The sequence below is a fragment of the Rhipicephalus sanguineus genome, chromosome 8, assembly GCF_013339695.2.
Source record: "Rhipicephalus sanguineus isolate Rsan-2018 chromosome 8, BIME_Rsan_1.4, whole genome shotgun sequence".
Taxonomy (NCBI): domain Eukaryota; kingdom Metazoa; phylum Arthropoda; class Arachnida; order Ixodida; family Ixodidae; genus Rhipicephalus; species Rhipicephalus sanguineus.
In genome coordinates this window covers 167,772,256-167,791,476 of record NC_051183.1, presented here as the reverse complement: position 1 = coordinate 167,791,476, position 19,221 = coordinate 167,772,256, and the positions used below count along the sequence as shown (strand labels likewise).

Sequence of the window (19,221 nt, the reverse complement as noted above, 5' to 3'; positions counted from 1 at the left end):
ACACGACAGGTATGAGCAATTGCTCGTGATAACCGCGTCACGTGGCTGCTAACCTGGCTACCAAAAAAGTAATGTTGGCTCTGACACGACAGGTATGAGCAATTGCTCGTGATAACCGCGTCACGTGGCTGCTAACCTGGCTACCAAAAAAGTAATGTTGGCTCTGACACGACAGGTATGAGCAATTGCTCGTGATAACCGCGTCACGTGGCTGCTAACCTGGCTACCAAAAAAGTAATGTTGGCTCTGACACGACAGGTATGAGCAATTGCTCGTGATAACCGCGTCACGTGGCTGCTAACCTGGCTACCAAAAAAGTAATGTTGGCTCTGACACGGCAGGTATGAGGAATTGCTCGTGATAACCGCGTCACGTGGCTGCTAACCTGGCTACCAAAAAAGTAATGTTGGCTCTGACACGACAGGTATGAGCAATTGCTCATGATAACCGCGTCACGTGGCTGCTAACCTGGCTACCAAAAAAGTAATGTTGGCTCTGACACGGCAGGTATGAGGAATTGCTCGTGATAACCGCGTCACGTGGCTGCTAACCTGGCTACCAAAAAAGTAATGTTGGCTCTGACACGACAGGTATGAGCAATTGCTCGTGATAACCGCGTCACGTGGCTGCTAACCTGGCTACCAAAAAAGTAATGTTGGCTCTGACACGACAGGTATGAGCAATTGCTCGTGATAACCGCGTCACGTGGCTGCTAACCTGGCTACCAAAAAAGTAATGTTGGCTCTGACACGACAGGTATGAGCAATTGCTCGTGATAACCGCGTCACGTGGCTGCTAACCTGGCTACCAAAAAAGTAATGTTGGCTCTGACACGACAGGTATGAGCAATTGCTCGTGATAACCGCGTCACGTGGCTGCTAACCTGGCTACCAAAAAAGTAATGTTGGCTCTGACACGGCAGGTATGAGGAATTGCTCGTGATAACCGCGTCACGTGGCTGCTAACCTGGCTACCAAAAAAGTAATGTTGGCTCTGACACGACAGGTATGAGCAATTGCTCGTGATAACCGCGTCACGTGGCTGCTAACCTGGCTACCAAAAAAGTAATGTTGGCTCTGACACGACAGGTATGAGCAATTGCTCGTGATAACCGCGTCACGTGGCTGCTAACCTGGCTACCAAAAAAGTAATGTTGGCTCTGACACGGCAGGTATGAGGAATTGCTCGTGATAACCGCGTCACGTGGCTGCTAACCTGGCTACCAAAAAAGTAATGTTGGCTCTGACACGACAGGTATGAGCAATTGCTCGTGATAACCGCGTCACGTGGCTGCTAACCTGGCTACCAAAAAAGTAATGTTGGCTCTGACACGGCAGGTATGAGGAATTGCTCGTGATAACCGCGTCACGTGGCTGCTAACCTGGCTACCAAAAAGTAATGTTGGCTCTGACACGACAGGTATGAGCAATTGCTCGTGATAACCGCGTCACGTGGCTGCTAACCTGGCTACCATAAAGTAATGTTGGCTCTGACACGACAGGTATGAGCAATTGCTCGTGATAACCGCGTCACGTGGCTGCTAACCTGGCTACCAAAAAAGTAATGTTGGCTCTGACACGGCAGGTATGAGGAATTGCTCGTGATAACCGCGTCACGTGGCTGCTAACCTGGCTACCAAAAAAGTAATGTTGGCTCTGACACGACAGGTATGAGCAATTGCTCGTGATAACCGCGTCACGTGGCTGCTAACCTGGCTACCAAAAAAGTAATGTTGGCTCTGACACGACAGGTATGAGCAATTGCTCGTGATAACCGCGTCACGTGGCTGCTAACCTGGCTACCAAAAAAGTAATGTTGGCTCTGACACGACAGGTATGAGCAATTGCTCGTGATAACCGCGTCACGTGGCTGCTAACCTGGCTACCAAAAAAGTAATGTTGGCTCTGACACGACAGGTATGAGCAATTGCTCGTGATAACCGCGTCACGTGGCTGCTAACCTGGCTACCAAAAACGTAATGTTGGCTCTGACACGACAGGTATGAGCAATTGCTCGTGATAACCGCGTCACGTGGCTGCTAACCTGGCTACGAAAAAAGGAATGTTGGCTCTGACACGACAGGTATGAGCAATTGCTCGTGATAACCGCTTCATGTGGCTGCAAGTCTTGCTGCCAAGGAGGCAATGTTGGCTCTCACATAACTATTAGCGTCGAAATTACGCCGATATGACGCCACCTGCAGACGATGGAAACAAAAGCACGTGCAATTATAACCCTTAATTTTCGCTTTTCAATCCGTGAGTAGTGTATCTCGTTCTCACATACGCTGTCTTTCTATTTGTATGTTACTAGGCAGTAGGTCATAGCTATCTGATATGCTGCAGTACTTAACATCCGTATACTAGTAACAGGCCTTCTTGTTGTGGCGTCGAAGCGACAGCAGTGAAGCAAACAAATGCACACCTGACAAAGTCCAAGACTCGTTCTATATCACTCGGGTCCTTGAAGCCTCTCTTGAACATCAGCGCGCGCGGGCACTTGTCGTAGGTGAACCAGTCGCCGTGCTCAGCTGCTAGCCTTGCCATGCCGCTAGCATTGTAGATTGTAGGAAAGAACCTGCATATGTCCAAATTATGCGCACCATATCTCGTGAGGAGCAGGACTGATAAGGCGCGTACACTTTCACATAATCACACGAAGAATACGAGGAAGCGAGATGGCGGACGTAGTGCGATGATGGTAGGAGTGACTTGCCATTAACTGTGGCATACAAAGAACGAACGTAGCACGTAACCTTAATGATACAAGCATGTAACGGCAAACGCAACGATTGAATTAACGTAAGTGTAAAAGAGAAATCGTATAATATAAAGAAGGTGGCAGTTCCTCCGCAAAGGCGAAGTAGAAATGGATGTGGTAGCAACAAATTTGAATGTTATACGGCGTAAGATTAGAAGCTAACTCCTTTAGGATCCAATGTGGTGTAACTCTACAAAACGCTGGCGTAAGGGAATACGGCCACTCCAGCGAGCGAAGCGGCTTTCGTGCTCCAACGCGAAGTAAGCGGTGGGAGCACAGCAGGTAGAGAGGTATGAACCTGAACTCTCTCTCGAGATCGCTAGAACGCGCCACCACGCCCGCTTGATGAAAGTTCGCAGTTGGCTGCCCGAGCGACGTAGGCCCACCACGGGCGCCCCCCCCCCCCATGCTCCTTCGCCCGACAGAGCCGCCCGGCGCCTTTCCTCTGTGCTTGAGCCGCGCCTGTCAGCAGCCTCGATGTGATCGATTTGGAGGACTTATTACAGATCATGAGAGCCATGCAATAAGTGTGCCTCGAGTTTCTATAAGTGATATCGCGATAAAAAGAGTCAGGAGTCCTGTTGAGAATATTAGGTCAAGCGAAACTTGACGTGCTTGCCGCTCTATCTTTCTTTCTTTCTGTCGCATTGCGTCGTGCTCTCTCATAACTCTTTCCTTCCTCCATGCCGGGAATCGGACCTTCATCCACGTGCTCAACAGCGCAACACTTCAGTTTCTACAGGGAACAACGACTGCCATGCGTTTATATCCTCGCAACAATGAAATGTGGCAACGTGAAAATGACAATTCACCTCGGTAAAAGATCAGATTGCAATATCAGAAGCGGCTGATTGCCTACAAGCTCACTATCGGGAGAAGCATCATTTATTAGAAAACGACGCCTGCAAATTCGCAGGTGACAGGCGCACCTTCGGGGGCCGCATTTCAGTACGCTCACCGGCGCAGGGTTTCTCACATGCGACGCCTCCAAGATCTGTGAGATAAGAGCTTCGCCTAAAAACTCGACAGCATTCCACTCTGTCAAGGCCAGCGAAGCTCACTCCCGGCTGTGCTCTCGTCGCCGTTCTTCAGAGGCTCTGATTCTCGGGCGTTCTCGCAGTGTGTGGCAGCTAGTGATGCAAACCTATCGATAAATTGGCTATCCATAGGATCGTTAGATGCGAAGGCATCTTTTGCTCGGGGGTATGTCCCTCGGCGTCCGCACTCACACTACGTATGCACGCTCTATCTCTGTTTTCTGCCGCTCTGCTTTTTCCGTGTTCGACGTTTTGTGGCTTCTTTTGCAGTTAACTAAGTATGTACCAACTTGCCCAACAAGCAACTCTCCAGAATAACACGCCTCCCCCCCCCTTCCACACACACACACACACACACACACACACACACACACACACACACACACACACACACACACACACACATATACATATATATATATATATATATATATATATATATATATATATATATATATATATATATATATATACATATATATATATAGAGCCTGATCATTGGGACCATTGAATACCATAAATCAACATTTTGTTACACTAAATCCCTCCCTTCCCTTCCCTTCCCTTCCACATATATCCGCCAGCCGCTGTATATCATCTCTACTGTCCGCAAATAAGACAATATCTTTCGCATAAAATAAACCAGGAAGCTTTTGCTCAATCATGACGCCGCCCTGTTTGTGTGACAGAATAAAAGCAATGTTGCTACCTTATAACGCTGTTTCCATACTAACCATGTACAGCATGAATAACAGCGGGGACAAAGGACAATCCTGTATGAGCCCCTTGCTAATATCAACGTTCTCCTTGCTACTCATTCCTTCCCATTCTATGCAAACTGTATTTTCTCGGTATATCTCCCTGAAAAGCTGTATATATATCCACGAAATTCCACGAAATTTCCTGATTAACGTTGTCCTACGCCCTAGTGATGTCTAGAAAAGCCACGTACAAGGGCCTGTTTTCTATTTTAGTTATTTCTATACACTGAGTTGGAACATGCAGGTTATCGTCTAACTGCCTGTCGATTCGAAAACCATTCTGAAGTTTCCCTAAAATAGCGTTATATTCTGCCCACGTTTCTATTTTTATTTTTACTGCCTCCATCGCCAACCTGTACAGTACCGATGTAATGTTTAGTGGTCTGTACGAGCGAATCTTATCCTTTTCTCCCTTGCCTTTATAGATTAGGTTCATTCTACTTTTTCGCCAACTGTCCGGTATTTGCTTGTCCTGTAAGCATGTTTCTACAGCTTTATAAAGTGCTTCTTAGTGTTATGTCCTAGTTGGTTAATGAGGCTGACGAGAACCCCATCTAAAACCGGGGCAGTCGGCTCTGGAATTTTTCCTTCAGCCTTTTTGAAGCTGAAATTTTAGTAGCTCTTCCACGGTGTCTCTCTCCGTCATACCAGAACAGACTGTTGGGCTAGTTGGCTAGCCCAGTCGGCTGGGCGCTCTAGAGAAGTGTGATTTGATCTGTACCTAGCACCCTCATTTACCCGTACTCCGAGGTACTTGTTTTCGATTACCCTCGGTATTTCTTGGCGCTTTAGTGACCCCGCCTGATCATACTTCGGTGTTCATGCTTTTACTCACATAGGGGAAATCCCTTGGACGATCCCTTTGTACGAAGGCTGTACCTTTGGGATGTAACCTAGCACTTCGTATCTTTCTAATTAATTTCCTCCTTCATCTACAATAGGTTGTTGCATTGTGACAGGCTTCCTACCTAGGGCTCTTCCTACCTAGCGATCCACACCCAAAATTATTGCGGTGCACCTGTGAGATTACCGGTAATGGTGGCGCTTGCACTACACGGTTGACTTTTCTAGTTTACAAAAACTCCATTTTAAATGCGAAGCATTTCTTAGCGAACCTCTGGCACTTTGAGCGTTTCTATCTACGTATCTATCTATCTATCTATCTATCTACGTATCTATCTATCTATCTATCTATCTATCTATCTATCTATCTATCTATCTATCTATCTATCTATCTATCTATCTATCTAGCCGCCTACGTCTGGGTGCTCTCATGATCGCCTCTTTAGTTTGGTGTGGACCAAAATTGGCATGGGGGGTTAAGAGGATTTCACGAATATGACTGTCGGGTCATGACATGAATAACGTTAAAATCCTGTCGCGTACGTCGTCAAACCCTTTCCTCCAAACACGTATGGCACATACCCGCTTACTACGGGGCCCTGTGTACGGGTATGCGCCACAGGTGATTGACAGTTTGCAGTTTATAACAGTGAGAACAGACATTGGTGATTTAAATGCGAGGGCGTTAAGAAAAACCGAAATCGGCAGCGTTGACCCGACGAATGGAAAGAATGGAAATTGGGATCCCAGCAGGAATCGAACCCAAGCATTCTGCGTGGCAATCAGGTATCCTATCACAGAGCCACGCCAGGTCTCTAAACTGCTTTGGAAAGACAGCCTATGCAGGCGTAATATCGGTGCAACGTCAATTGTGGTTGTGGTGCTTGCTATCTAATTTTACAAGCAAGCAAATAACATTATATGATATTCCTACGATCTGTTCTCCTACGATACACGCGTCATATCAGATTAACGTCTTTGATTCCAGTGTTGACTCTGCTTTTATAGCAGCCTAATAAACATTACATTTCTATTCTTATGATTCAGTAAGCTATATTGAAGCATTGCTCGACCCCTGAGGACAGGGTTGCCACTGACTTTCGAGTAAAGGTCGCCAAACGACGAGCAAAAAGTCGCCAAAAGTAGCCATTTCTTTTACAAATTTCGCCAAAAAAGTCGCCATTTAGATATGGGCGGTGTACCTAGTAATAAAAATTTCCACTCGCGTATAGCCCCGTAGAATACAGTACCATCCAAGACCCTTAAATTTTATTGACGTTTCTCAATGCCAGTCGCGTCGCCCGCTTCACCATGGGAGTTATTGGTGCTGCTTCTTCGACTAGACGCAAGATGTGCGTGGCGGCGCAAGGGTGAATGAATGAAACGCTCCTTCCATCCCTGTCCGCTCGTTTCAAAGGTAAAAGTGTGGTAAACCTTGGGCGAAAACCGTGAACGCGTTGTTTGTAGACAGCTTTACGTACCATCATATGGAATAAAAGGATTAAAAGGTTTATTGAAGGTAACACGACAGAATTCTTACAGGAACCGAACAATAGTGAGTCTTACACCTTTTCAGTGTGAACTAATATGATACCGGACGACACCGACCTTCTCTTATAGTCACTGATATCTACACGCGTCAATCCGATGCGTTATTAATGAACAGGTAGACAATGTAAAATGTTATATACCAATTGTTTTCATCGCACACGTTCACCGAGAACAGTGGAAAATGCCTCAATAAAAAATTTTGTTGCACAAATAGTCGCGTATCCGCCTCTCTTCGCTATTCCAAAATTGTCTTTACGAGCTGAATTCTGGGTATCGCAACAACAAATAAGTCGCCAAGCTATACAGAACAGTTCGAACTTTGGCGGAACAAGTGGTCGGAACACGCGGCCAACCCGTCGTCTAGCCCCTTCAGAAACGAAACTTTAGAGAAGCTTAAAACACCTAAAGCCATTAACTTATAGTCAAACACTGCCCCCTCGCGGTTTGCAAGACAGTCCGCTGACTTGCATTTCGCTTGAATGTCGCTGGGGGACGTTCAAGTACCTCCTGCATCTAGATGAATTGGAGATACGCACGAGTTACAGGACGGACATACCGAATGACTCGTAATGTGCACATTCTACTCGTGGGCCTAAAACCAAGAAAAATACAGAGAATGTTGCCGCTCATTCGTTGGGAAGACACTGAGCTTAGGATGCATACCTAAGTGGAGACCTAAGTCGAAAATCGCCAAAAATTCGCCATGTCGCCATTTATATATTTAAGTCGCCACAGGCCTCTCAAATCCGCCAATTTGGCGAAAAGTAGCCACCATTGGCAACCCTGCCTGAGGAATACATTAACGAAAGTTAAGTATGATATTCACATCACCGCACCGTAAAGAGCACTTAGTCTGCCAGAACGACGCTGTGTCCTCTTCATTTCTTGAGCTGGGCGATGGCCTCACGCTCACCGAGCATATGCCAGACTGATTGACAGCCGCTTTGTAGACTAGGCTACGTGGGCCTCATACGCCCAGGTAGTCCACGAATACGACAAGCGCCATCCACTGATGTTGGTCTGCGTAGCACTATCCAGGCCTACCAGCCTCGACGGCCCATATCTCACCAACGCAAAAGATGACTTGAGATTCCGACATGTCGCCGGTTCTATCGAGAGACAATTTGTCGACGAAATGACCTAGGCATCCACGAATTCCAAGAGCTGTGCTATACCTCATACTTCACTACACATGGACACCTCATCACCGCGATCACGGCCGGATCCGATAACAAGTCATGACCGCACTGATCCCGGTGTTGATGACCTTGTTCTCGCACGTTTCACACAGGTTTGTGAAACGTGCGTGTGTTCTCCATCATAACGGACAAGTAAAGCACTTCATATCAGCTTACCGCTTCTGGTGTTGGTAATACCCACGTTGCCGTCGGCAGCGTTACCCAGCTGTAAACAACTAATTATATAATACATATGCGGCTGTTCAACGTATATGTGTGCGTATAATATTTATATAAATCTGTAGCGTCATTTCGTAATGTTTCGCCAGTAAAAAAAGATACGCCTCGGTGACCTTTCCGCCTCGCGCTTCGCATAACATCGACTACCACGGTACGTGGGATCTCTCTCAGGGCGCATTAATTTACCATTGAACGCCAACTTTTCGCCCTGAGTGCCTTTTTTGAAGCTCCCAGTTATAATCAGTGTTCCGTAGTTAAAGCACCCAACTTCTGTACTTTCTCGTTCATGCTCGATGCTCATTCTCAGCTTGGACTGATACAAAAATCAGATCTCTACAATAGTTACATAATCCACATACCCAGGGGTGCATCAGTGTATAAATATGTACTACATGCCCTGAATGCTATCTCATAGGCTGTTGCAGTAAAGAGACGCCTTTTTTACATATTTACGATTATGCCTTTATTGAGGGGTGTCGGGGGTTTAACGTCCCAACGTAACGTTCAATGTGACATCCCACATTTAACGTACCAATCTGACGTCCCATCAGCCTGTAGCACTTCTGGTTAAGGTATTTTCACCCTCGGAATTCAAGTAGGTAGATCGTGCCAGTGAGCGTGCGTGCAACTAGTCAGCAATGTGACAATAGTATAATGCTGGCAGCTGATGACGAAGAATTTTTTGGCGGGAAGGCAACTTTGGCCGAAGGGGACAATGGCTCATGATGTGTTTCGCAACACAAGGTGACATATAAGACCTATTTTTCAAGTGTTCCCAGATATGCCGCAGATATCCCGAGCAGCAGGCCAAGGGAAGCTTGTACACATTGCATCCCTGGCGGGCGCCCAGCCGCGCTGGGGATCGAACCTCGCACCATCCGCATATGAGGCAGATGCTTAAATCACTAAGCCACTGCTGCAACATAAAAATGAATACTGGTACAGCGAAACTAGTACTCAAGATTAGTGGTTAACATGTATGCTAGCTAGATTGGGTGATTTCTAGGGGTGTGCGAATAGTGAAATTTCACCTCGAATCGAATTCGAATCGAATAGTGCCGAATAGTGGCCAAAAATATCGAATATCAAATCGAATATCGAATAGTATATTTACACGAAATGTGTACCGCTAGTTACGGCAAGACAGAGGAAAAATCAGGGATGCTACGTCGTGCAGACAGTTTTATTACGCATTTGTTCGGGAGTGGCTTTTGTTTCAGCTTTTATGGGCGCGCAGTCACGTTGAGAGAAGAGCCGCCATTCCAGTCAGCAGCGCCACTTCTAACCTCCTAACGGCTAACACAAGGGTGTACGGTAGCTAGTTTTTTTTCCCATGGTCGCGCAATAAGGCTCATCAGACAGCGGTAATGTGCTTCATCGCCATGGGTGCTCCGGGCCCAAAAATCTTCGGGTGCCCTTTCATAGCAGCGTTTTCACTGAGTGCCGGAACGATAGGAGTTTCTGAACGAGTGGTTCGGTGCAGCAGTGGCGACTGCCCACCATGAACAAATTTTTACATGCAAAGCCAATGCAAAGCCAAAGTCAGGACGGTTTACTACGCTTGCGGAACATGCGACCGAACTACGCAAGAAGTCCGTACCTTCGTTTGGGGAACGAAGTTGTGAAGGGCTTGACAGTTTTCTCATGTCTTTTTCTACGTGCGGAAATGACATAATCTCGTTTAAGGTCAGCATGGGCTCGCTTTTGAACCAGGATGTCGGTGAAAACTTTAACGAAAGGCCTACTGTAACGACGTTAGCGTTAGTTTTCGCCACCCCATCCTAACCAAGTGGCACCATTGGCCTTCGTCGCGTTTTAGATATTCGTCCTGTCGAATTATTCGAAACTTCGAATACTAGCTATTGGAAAGTCGAATCCAATTATTCGATGAGGTACTATTCGATTCGAATTCGAAACTCGAATATTCGCACACCCCTACCCTCCCAGCAGTGGCCGATGGCCGATCATTGAACACATCTTGGATTCCCATCGGCTTCGGTTATCATTGGCCAATGCCCTGACAGCGTGATAGAAAAGGGCATGGCCTACATGCAAAATATGGATAAGATATGGCAGCGAAAGTGGCCAATTTATTTTTTAAGTGTGTGTTTCCCGTAGTTGTTGGCTCTTAACACTTATTAGAATGAAACAAAAGGTTTGAAAGATATCTGCCACATTTAAGATGGAGGCCAAGGGCTTTTCTGTAACGTGCCATGGTTGCTGGCCAATGTTCTCGGAATGTGCCTTGCCATCAAGCATACTCACTTCTTTGTATTATTCTTCTCCGTGGAAATTCGTGGCGCACGAACATGTACAAGCGGTTAAAAAAATAAGACGGAAGAGCGGTTGTGTCCGTTTCTCTAGTACAGTTTGTCGTGAAGTCTTACAAACAGCTACCGAATAGCCACGTGCTAATATTTTTTCCGGTCATTAATTCAGTTCGCTCTGGTTGCTCTACGGAATACTTCATTTTTCATTTCTTTTTATCCAGAGGACCAGACCTGTACATGCGCTCGCACGCAGTGCGACGTTTGAATTTCGCACCTTTTCCCGCGCGCGGCACGGTTCGGCCTGTGCACAACCTTCGTGCGCTAAAAAAAAAATAGTTCACCAGTGCATCCAAACAGGCAATTTTCGCGAATTTACAAACTGCAGCGGCTGTTAAGCGCTTGTGTAATAGTGCACAAGTCATCAAAAATATTGCAGTTAATGTGGCTTTAAGCGTGTATTCGCATGTACCGAATACACTCCCAACCACGCGTGTATGACTGCGCGGCGCGGCCGGCGCCCTTGTTCCTTGTTCGCATGGCGTTGGTTGAAGGTGGAGATGTGCTGTGCAGGGGAGCGACGAGCTTCTAATTCAAGTTGAAATAGAAGGTGAGTAAATTTCAGTTTCTCTATTTGCCCTTGTTCCCTCTATGCAATATGGGATTCGATGACGAGGTTCACTGAGGCGAAAATTGCGGATGCTGCGTACGTAGTGCATGTGTAGTCCTAACTCTTTTCAATGTGTGTGATTGCACATGCCGTAGTTTTCCCATGTTACCAGCGAAAACCGGGCATATGTCAAACGTTCTGTACGGTGTTCGAGCATGGCTTCAATTGGCCTTAATTTTTTATGAGCGATCCACGGTTTTATGTGAAAACTATGCGCAATATGACAAACTGAACGGACTGCCACCTGAGGTGTTGCCGCCTGCACGGTCCGAAAGACAGTTGCCGAGCCGCTGATGCAGTCTGTAGCTGCTACATCTCGGTAGATGCAAGGTTCCACTTAGTATGCAGTATGACCGTACTTTGTATCAAGCAGCGTCGAGCTTCGTATACTATGCCCTTTAGTGTGGTCGGCGTGCGCGGCTATTTCTCGTTCGCTTCTGGAGGAGCGCCTCGCGTTGCCATGTTGCCATGCTGACGCGCCGTGCGATCTAGAGTCGATTCCAGCGCCTTATTAATTAATAAGGAATTATAAACGTGTGCATGTGATCATATTTCCAAGGCGAATTAGATGTGAAGGCTGGTGCAGTTGAATGCAAGGAAGTCATGGGATCTTCCGCCTTGCAAATTCAACCACACGTGTATTTTTTTCATTTACGTACGTCATCTAGTGCCTTGTCAAAGGGTCATCGGGCAGCCGCCCTGCTTGGCGCAATAAGATTTCTCGGCATTTTTTTCTACTTTAGTGGAGTCCATCTTTTAAAATAATGTCATGATGAAATTTCAGCTATTGCTACTTCAGGAATTCATTTATTGAGAAAGCTGTCATTTCAGACATTGGCGCAGTTTTAAAGCTGTGTTCAATAAGTACGCAGTGTTGGTAAGCCATGGTATTCTGGCTGTAATGCATTTCTGGATTTGCATCGTATGGTCCTCTGTAAATGAGCTATCAGCTCAATGTAAGTTTTGAAACTTTTGTGTTCTGTTTTCTTGCATGGAGTGAGTGCCACTGCTCAGACTACTTATCAATTACACAAACATAAACACACATATCTTACAATTGTGCAAGAGAATCTTCATGAAATTTAAAAAAAGCCTGTTTACAAGAACTGAATGAGGCCTGAATTCTTACTGGGTTTTGTTACTTTTAATCACAATTTTCCACCATGAAGGCATAGATTTTGTCAGTCCACACAAGTACTGCGTAGAATGTATAATGAATATTTCAAGTGATGAAATAATGCTGTTTTATCACTGCAAGGTTATCTTTCTGTTGGCACGCACCACAACCTCTGAATATAATAAAGACTTCTTTCCAAGCTTTAAACATGTGTAACATTTCTTTGATAAACTCAATAATTTATTTATTGCTTTTTTTATTACAGATCAGCTATTTCTCCCTAGAAGGTGGCAGCAGTGCTAAAGATGCCATGCACAGAGAGCTCCAGCACATTGTATCTAAAATGGTCGTACAGAAGTACAGCTGGGTTTGTGAGAACAAATTAGCATTTAAAAGCCTGGCAAATGTTCTGCTGTTTCTCCTTGGCAAGTGTCAATAAAAAACAAATTCCAGTTTTCTCTCCTGCTCTGCAGGACAACATCTTCATTATGAGGTCCAGTATTATACAGACTTCTCCATGTTGTGATATTTCGGTCACAGTTGTTTAGAAAATGCTTCACCACGACCAGTATATTTGCACATACTGCATTACTGATGTTTGTTTGGAAACTTGTCCAACTGACACAAATTTTTCAGAGTTTATATATGCTGCCTTCATGAATACTGCCAGCATGTGCCATCAGGAGCAAGAATCAGCATTGAAACAAACAGTTTCACTACTACCAAGATGCTTCTCCAGTGCAGTGTTCGATCATCCGATTTTCTGTTTTATTGGAGTTCCTATTTTTAGGAGCCGAGAACCAGAGCACATAACCAATTTCTTTGTTTAACAGACAGCAGCACTGCTAAGCAGCAGGACTCAACAGAAGCTACACGGCAACTACAACATTGTGGTACATCGACTATCCCAGCAACGTTCATAAATATCAAAGGACATACGTACAGGAAGAAAACAAGGACATAATAAGAATGCTCATGCGCCAATGCTCCTTCCATAGTGCTATCAGCAAAAAAGTATGATCTTTTATAATTTCAAAGAATATATGTTGTTCTGGAAGAGGGTGCCAGAATAGAAGATTAAGTGGGACATTTTTTGTTGTTTTTCTTCATCTTTTGTTTCATATTGATGGGGTTCTCACATAACTACGCAAGCTACTCCATTAATAAACTTGTAGTTGAAAGTGAAAAAAAAAATATGTATCATGCTGTCCAACCAACTCTTCTTCCTGTCCGTGCATGTGTTCTGATATTCATAATCATGCATAACTGATTAGCCTTCCAACAAATGTTCCCGCTATGTGTTGAAAATTGTTGAAAACCTGAGAAATGACTTTAAAGAGAAGCTGATGATTTTTTGTCTCCTTGTAATTCACAGGTGCCAGACGTACCCCGTTCAACACAACTGACACAGCTGTTTCGGACATAACAAAAAGGTGGCTCATGTTCGCTGTGGATCAAGAAGGTGCACTTATGCAAAGACGGCGTGCCACCTTGATGAAAGACTCCAACAGAAGCCCAAGCAACACTTTATAATCGCAAGAGTTCAGGAAGGCATATAAAAATGGCGTATTGCCTTGTATATGTTCAGTGTAAAATAAATCTGAAGCACCAAAAATATTTCTCTTGTGACTTATCTGGGGGGGGGGGGAGGAAGAGTACAGACAAAAATGTAGAAAAAAAGTAGCCGGGCATCAAATTTTATCCAAGACAAAAAACTACAAAAAATCTGCCAGAAATTACATTGGCCAAAATGCTTGGCTTCCATATCTAGAACATGCTTGGTTATTGCATGGTGTTCCACTACAGTGCCAACCATGGCAAGAGGTGTTTCCAATGATTTGCCAGGCACGGACTTCCTTTGCTTGGCCAATGGTAGGCTTGTCACATCTGCCAAGCTCATATTTTGCTTGGCCTCCAATAACTTTCCATTCATCAACAGCTTGGTCACTGATGATTTACCATGCTTGGGCCAAGCAAATTTTGCTGGTAGGGTAGTGATTTCTAAGAAAGAGCAATATCTGTATAAACAACATTTACGGATAGCCTTGAGACACCAAATTTCAACATTTAGTACCTGCATAACTTCATGAATGTATTTTGGGAATTACTACGAATCTAGGTACAAGCTCATGAGTAACTTCATTACTGAAATATTTAGCATTGTTTTTTCCTGCTATTGGTACAGAGCACTTTTTGGTATTAACCGAGACCATGGAAGCAAGGCTAAGAAAAAAAGCAAGAAAAGAAAACCCAAAAGTCTTCAGTTTGACAAAAATATCATGGATTCTGAATGGAATGTTTAGGTGAGTCGCACAATTCCTGACTTCATTTTCTTGAGATAGAAGTATTATTTACAACGGACCATAGCAGTTGTCCATCCTGCTACTACAGCAAGTTAACTTCCCACGCTAAAACTTCTGGCGAAAGTCTAGCTTTCTAAATGCACAAAAATAAGCCTAAAATCTAAACACATTTTTTGGGCAGCTTGGTTCGCTATATGCCCAAGTAGCTTCTGCTGGAGATGCCGCTTGTGCATTTTCCAGGAGTTTTGTATGGATCCACAACGTTGCAAATACAACCTAGCCTATAACTATTTTGCTGGTCAGTGTTGCTATGAAGAGACCTCGAGTTAAAAAGGGGGAAATGTTGGCTTAGAGGAACATAGAAACCGTGAGGGATAAACTAAGTAAGCCTGTGCCAGTTTGTTCGCGTAGATTCGCCTTGTGGCTTTTATACTGTTAGATTACTGATGTCATTAATACTTCTTCTTGGGCGAGTTGGTTCATATTGTAGATTAAGGGAGCAACAGCGCGAACACACACCCACAAGAGAGACGACACGGACACAAAAGCGCTGTTGTGTCCGTGTCGTCCCTCTTGTGGGTGTGTGTTCGCTCTGTTACTCCCTTAATCTACAAGATTACTGCTGGTCGCATTGATTACTTTGTCATCTGGATATGAAGCTTAGAACAACAGAGAGCTGAGCTAGTTGGTAAGTATTCATTCTAAAAAGACAGGGCGTGCAAACACGGACAAAAAGAAAGAAGTCAGGACACCACAAACGCCGACAGGTGATAGTCGGCGTTTGTGGTGTCCTGACTTCTTTCTTGTGTCCGTGTTTGCACGCCTTGTCTTTTTAGAATCATCTGGACAGATTTTCTAGATTCATTAGCTTGTGACCTGTTATTGTTAAGTTTAATTTCACACAGACTTGTTAGCGTCAGTCCACCTACTTCTATTTCATTACACGCATCAGAAGTTGACAGTAGTTGATATGCAGTGACCTGAGAGAAGCTGCGTTACCTGGTTAGGAGGCAAAATGTTTTGTGGACTTCATGCAATGTAAATAGGGGGTCATCGTTTTTCAACTAGATTGTACATGAGGAATATGCCAAATATCTATTCTGACTGTGCCCCAAGCTAAGTTCTCCTTGGAAAAGTGGTAAAATTGCAATGAGCAAAATGTCGGGTATAGAGCGACTACATATGCAATGGTATTGATTGTATGTTTACAGGAGGCATCGGAGAAATGGAATTGCAGTTATTTAAATGAAGATTTTTAGTGAATTTTCTAGCCATTTGAAATTTTGTGGTGATAATGTTTTATTATTTGAACCACGAGACAACTTCAGAGGATGATGGAGAAACAAAAAATTCGGCAGATCCCACGTACCGTGGGAGTCGATGTTATGCGAAGCATGCGGTGGGTAGGTGACTGTGGCGTAACTTTTTTTCTGAGCGACACGTTACAAAATGACGCTAAAGATATGTTTAAATTTTATACGCACACATATATATGTTGAAGAGCCGCATATGTGTCCCGAGAACGCACGCACGTTTCACGAACTCGTGTGCATGTGTGGAAGAAGTTCTTGACAGTTCTTGAACAAGGGCATCATCACCGTGATCAGTGAGCACCAGCAGCTGGTCATGACTTGTTATAGGATCCGTTCGTGATCGTGGTGACGAGGGGTCCATGTGTAGTGAAGTATGTCGTATAGTAGAGCTGTTGGAATTCGTGGATGCCTCGGTTCCTACACCTACACCCGTTCATTACGTCACATTTTAGCATAAAAAAGCGACACACGGCTCTTGCCTGCTTAGTGCGAACAAGGAACCCGTATGGGTCCCGAAACGTCACGGTGTTTTTCACCTTGACCTGGTCAGTGACCGCATCTACATCCTCATGCCTCGGTCATTTCGTCGACAAATGGGCTGTCGTCAGAGCCGGCGACAAGTAGGAACCTGAAGCCACCCTTCGCGTTGGTGAGGTATAGGCCGTCGAGGCTGGTATGCCTGGATAGTGCTACGTGGACCAACATCAGTGGATAGTGTTTGTCGTATTCGTAGACTACCCGGGCGTATGTGGCCTACGTAGCCTAGTCTACAAAGCGGCGGTCACTCAATCTGGCATCATCCTCGGTCAGCATGAGGCCATCGCCCAGCCTCGTAAGAAATAGACACTGCGTCGTTCTTGCGGACTAAGTGCAATTTACGGTGCGGTGATGTGGATATCACATGTAACTTTCGTTAATGTATCCCTCCGGGGTCGAGCAATGCTTCAATATAGCTTGCTGAATCATATGAATACAAACGTAATGTTTATTAGAATGCTATCAAAGCGGAGCCAACACTGGAACTACAGACGTTAATCTGATATGATGCATTTATCGTAGGAGTACACATCGTAGGAGTATCATGTAGTGTTTATTGCTTTCTTGTAAAATTAGATAGCAAGCACCACAACCACAATTGATGTTGCACCGATATTACGCCTGTGTAGGCTGTTTTTCCAAACCAGTGTATAGACCTGGCATGGTTCAGTGGTAGAATAGCTGATTGCCACGCAGAATGCTTGGGTTCGATTCCTGCAGGGATCCTAATTTTCATTCATTCCATTCGTTGAGTCAACGCTGCCATTGTTGGTTTTTCTTAACGCTCTAGCATTTAAGTTACCAATGTCCGTTCTCGCCGTTCCTCGGTAGATATAGACTGTCAATCACCTGTGGCGCATACCCGTACACCGCGGCCCGTGGTAAACGGGCATGTGCCACACGTGTCTAGTGGAAAGGGTTTGACGACGTACGCGACAGGATTTTAACGTTATTCATGTCATGACCCGGCAATCATAATCGTCAAATCCTCTTACCCTCCCATGCAAATTTTTGGTCTTCACCAAGTTAAGGAGGCGATCATGAGAGCACCCAGACGTAGGCGGCTAGATAGATAGATAGATAGATAGATAGATACGTAGATAGAAACGCTCAAAGTGCCAGAGGTTCGCAAAGAAATGCTTCGCACTTAAAAAAAATGCCAGGCCTGCGCGGAAAGCGCAGCACAGTCACACCGAAAGCTCGAAAAGCGGCATTTCTAGAGCCCGTTATAAACTCTCTTGTGGTTACTAATACAACTACACTAGCAACGTACCCACTACGCCACAAAGCATAATTTTTGTGAAGTTGGGAAGCACCCACCACATTACTCGTCATTCTGCGGAGAAGCGAGGTACCATCTGTAAGGCATTATGTGCAGTTTCTTGATGTGATGGCTGATGACGATGAAGAATTATGACTGTGCCTTTTGTAATGGGTTGGAAGCTTTAAATGACCCACTAGTTACGTCGCCCGGTCGTTATTTCACTCTCCCACCACGCTTTATAACATACGCTAACGGCAGAAAGAGATAGAGAGAGGGAATTAACTTTATTGAGACCCTGAGGAAATGGATCATGGGAGCCTTATGGGCTTCCTTGGCAACCAATAGAAGTGCACTTGCGAGAAACCCACTACACTATAAATCATAATTTTTGTGAAGTAAGGAAGCAGCCACTACGCAATTTTACGTCATTCTGCGCAGAACCGTGGTACCTGCTAAACACCTGTAAGGCATTATGTACACTTTGTTAATGCCCTGGCTAATGACGATGAAGAATTATGGCAGAGCCCTTTGTAATGGGTTGGAAGCATTCAACAACCCACTCGTTCCGCAATTCGCATTGTGTGACGCCTGCCCTACTGAAAAGTTCCGTATATGCCAGTCCAATAATTCCATATGTTTTCATGCGGAATCCATATGTTTTCCGTATATTTTCCATACGTGTTCTTTATATTTCCGTAAGGTTCTTACGGAAACATACGGAATTATTGGACTGGCATACGGAATGTTTCAGTAGGGTGGTTACAGCATTCGCGTTGTGTGACGCTTGGCTGTTATTTTACTCTTCTACCACGCGACATTACATATGTTAATGTGGTTCCTTCCCGACATTAGGTCTGTATAGGGTCTTCTTGCAAAGCAGTTTCAAGCAGCGACATGGCTCTGAAAAAAATTAATGAGATAATTGACATATTCTTGTAGCAATGTGTATTATTACTGTAAGTGGTGTCTGTTATTGATGTACGTGTGACTTTAATAAACCGGCAATAAAGAAAAAAAAACCGACATGGCTCTGAGGTACGATACTGGGCTCTCACGCAGAGGGCCCAGGTTCGAACCTCGTTCCATCCTGGAAATTTTTCTTATTTCGTTTTTTTTTCTTATTTCGAGCGATAGTGGTTACGGACACCGGCAGCGGCGGCGGACAACTACGGCGCCAAAAGCTGCCCTTGTTGTGATCTAATAACAGCTTTCGCTGTAAAAGTGAAGCACTAGGGTGGGCATAACAAGGAGTTGAAAGAAAACATAATATTGTTCATCTGGTAAGAAACAGAACATCAATTAACCATAAGACGTGAAAGAACAGAACTGATAAATAAATACACTTGCTTCTGCCATGCAGCTACCATTAACCCAGCCAAT

General features: G+C 44.8%; 1 protein-coding gene across 2 annotated transcripts in view; it reads right to left on the bottom strand.

Annotated features, from left to right (window-relative positions):
- LOC119402466 (putative phospholipase B-like 2) overlaps positions 1–19,221 on the bottom strand; it is a 333,446-nt gene that overhangs the window by 129,457 nt on the left and 184,768 nt on the right. Inside the window, exon 9 of one of the 2 annotated variants that reach the window (XM_049418654.1) lies at positions 2,425–2,577. The exons of the other annotated variant lie outside the window; for it this stretch is intronic. Within the exon in view, the coding sequence (XP_049274611.1) occupies positions 2,425–2,577 (153 nt within the window). The remainder of the gene's footprint in view (positions 1–2,424; positions 2,578–19,221) is intronic. 2 annotated transcript variants of the gene reach the window in all.